Source organism: Pygoscelis adeliae, unplaced genomic scaffold, assembly GCF_000699105.1.
Source record: "Pygoscelis adeliae isolate BGI_AS28 unplaced genomic scaffold, ASM69910v1 Scaffold241, whole genome shotgun sequence".
Classification (NCBI taxonomy): Eukaryota; Metazoa; Chordata; class Aves; order Sphenisciformes; family Spheniscidae; genus Pygoscelis; species Pygoscelis adeliae.
This window is the reverse complement of record NW_008824056.1, coordinates 3345518-3346131: the sequence shown is the minus strand read 5'-3', so window position 1 is coordinate 3346131 and position 614 is coordinate 3345518. Positions and strand designations below refer to the sequence as shown.

Sequence of the window (614 nt, the reverse complement as noted above, 5' to 3'; positions counted from 1 at the left end):
GGAAAGCGGCAGCCTCGAGCGGGAGGCGAGGGAGGCGGCGCGCCGGGAGCCATGCGGGAGTACAAGGTGGTAGTGCTGGGCTCGGGCGGCGTGGGCAAGTCCGCCCTCACCGTCCAGTTCGTGACGGGCTCCTTCATCGAGAAGTATGACCCCACCATCGAGGACTTCTACCGCAAGGAGATCGAGGTGGACTCCTCGCCGTCGGTGCTGGAGATCCTGGACACGGCGGGCACCGAGCAGTTCGCCTCCATGCGGGACCTCTACATCAAGAACGGGCAGGGCTTCATCCTGGTCTACAGCCTGGTGAACCAGCAGAGCTTCCAGGACATCAAGCCCATGCGGGACCAGATCATCCGGGTGAAGAGGTACGAGAGGGTGCCCATGATCCTGGTGGGCAACAAGGTGGACCTGGAGGGCGAGCGGGAGGTCTCCTTCGGGGAGGGCAAAGCCCTGGCCGAGGAGTGGAGCTGCCCCTTCATGGAGACCTCGGCCAAAAACAAAGCCTCGGTGGACGAGCTCTTCGCGGAGATCGTCAGGCAGATGAACTACGCCTCGCAGCCCAACGGGGACGAGCAGTGCTGCTCCTCCTGCGCCATCCTCTGAGGGCGGCGGCG

The 614-nt window shown here is 64.8% G+C and overlaps 1 protein-coding gene across 1 annotated transcript in view; it reads left to right on the top strand.

The window, feature by feature from the left end:
• RAP2B (RAP2B, member of RAS oncogene family) overlaps positions 1-603 on the top strand; it is a 1514-nt gene extending 911 nt beyond the window's left edge. Inside the window, exon 2 of the mRNA XM_009333948.1 lies at positions 50-603. Within this exon, the coding sequence (XP_009332223.1) occupies positions 50-603 (554 nt within the window). The remainder of the gene's footprint in view (positions 1-49) is intronic.
• Positions 604-614: the final 11 nt, after the last annotated feature.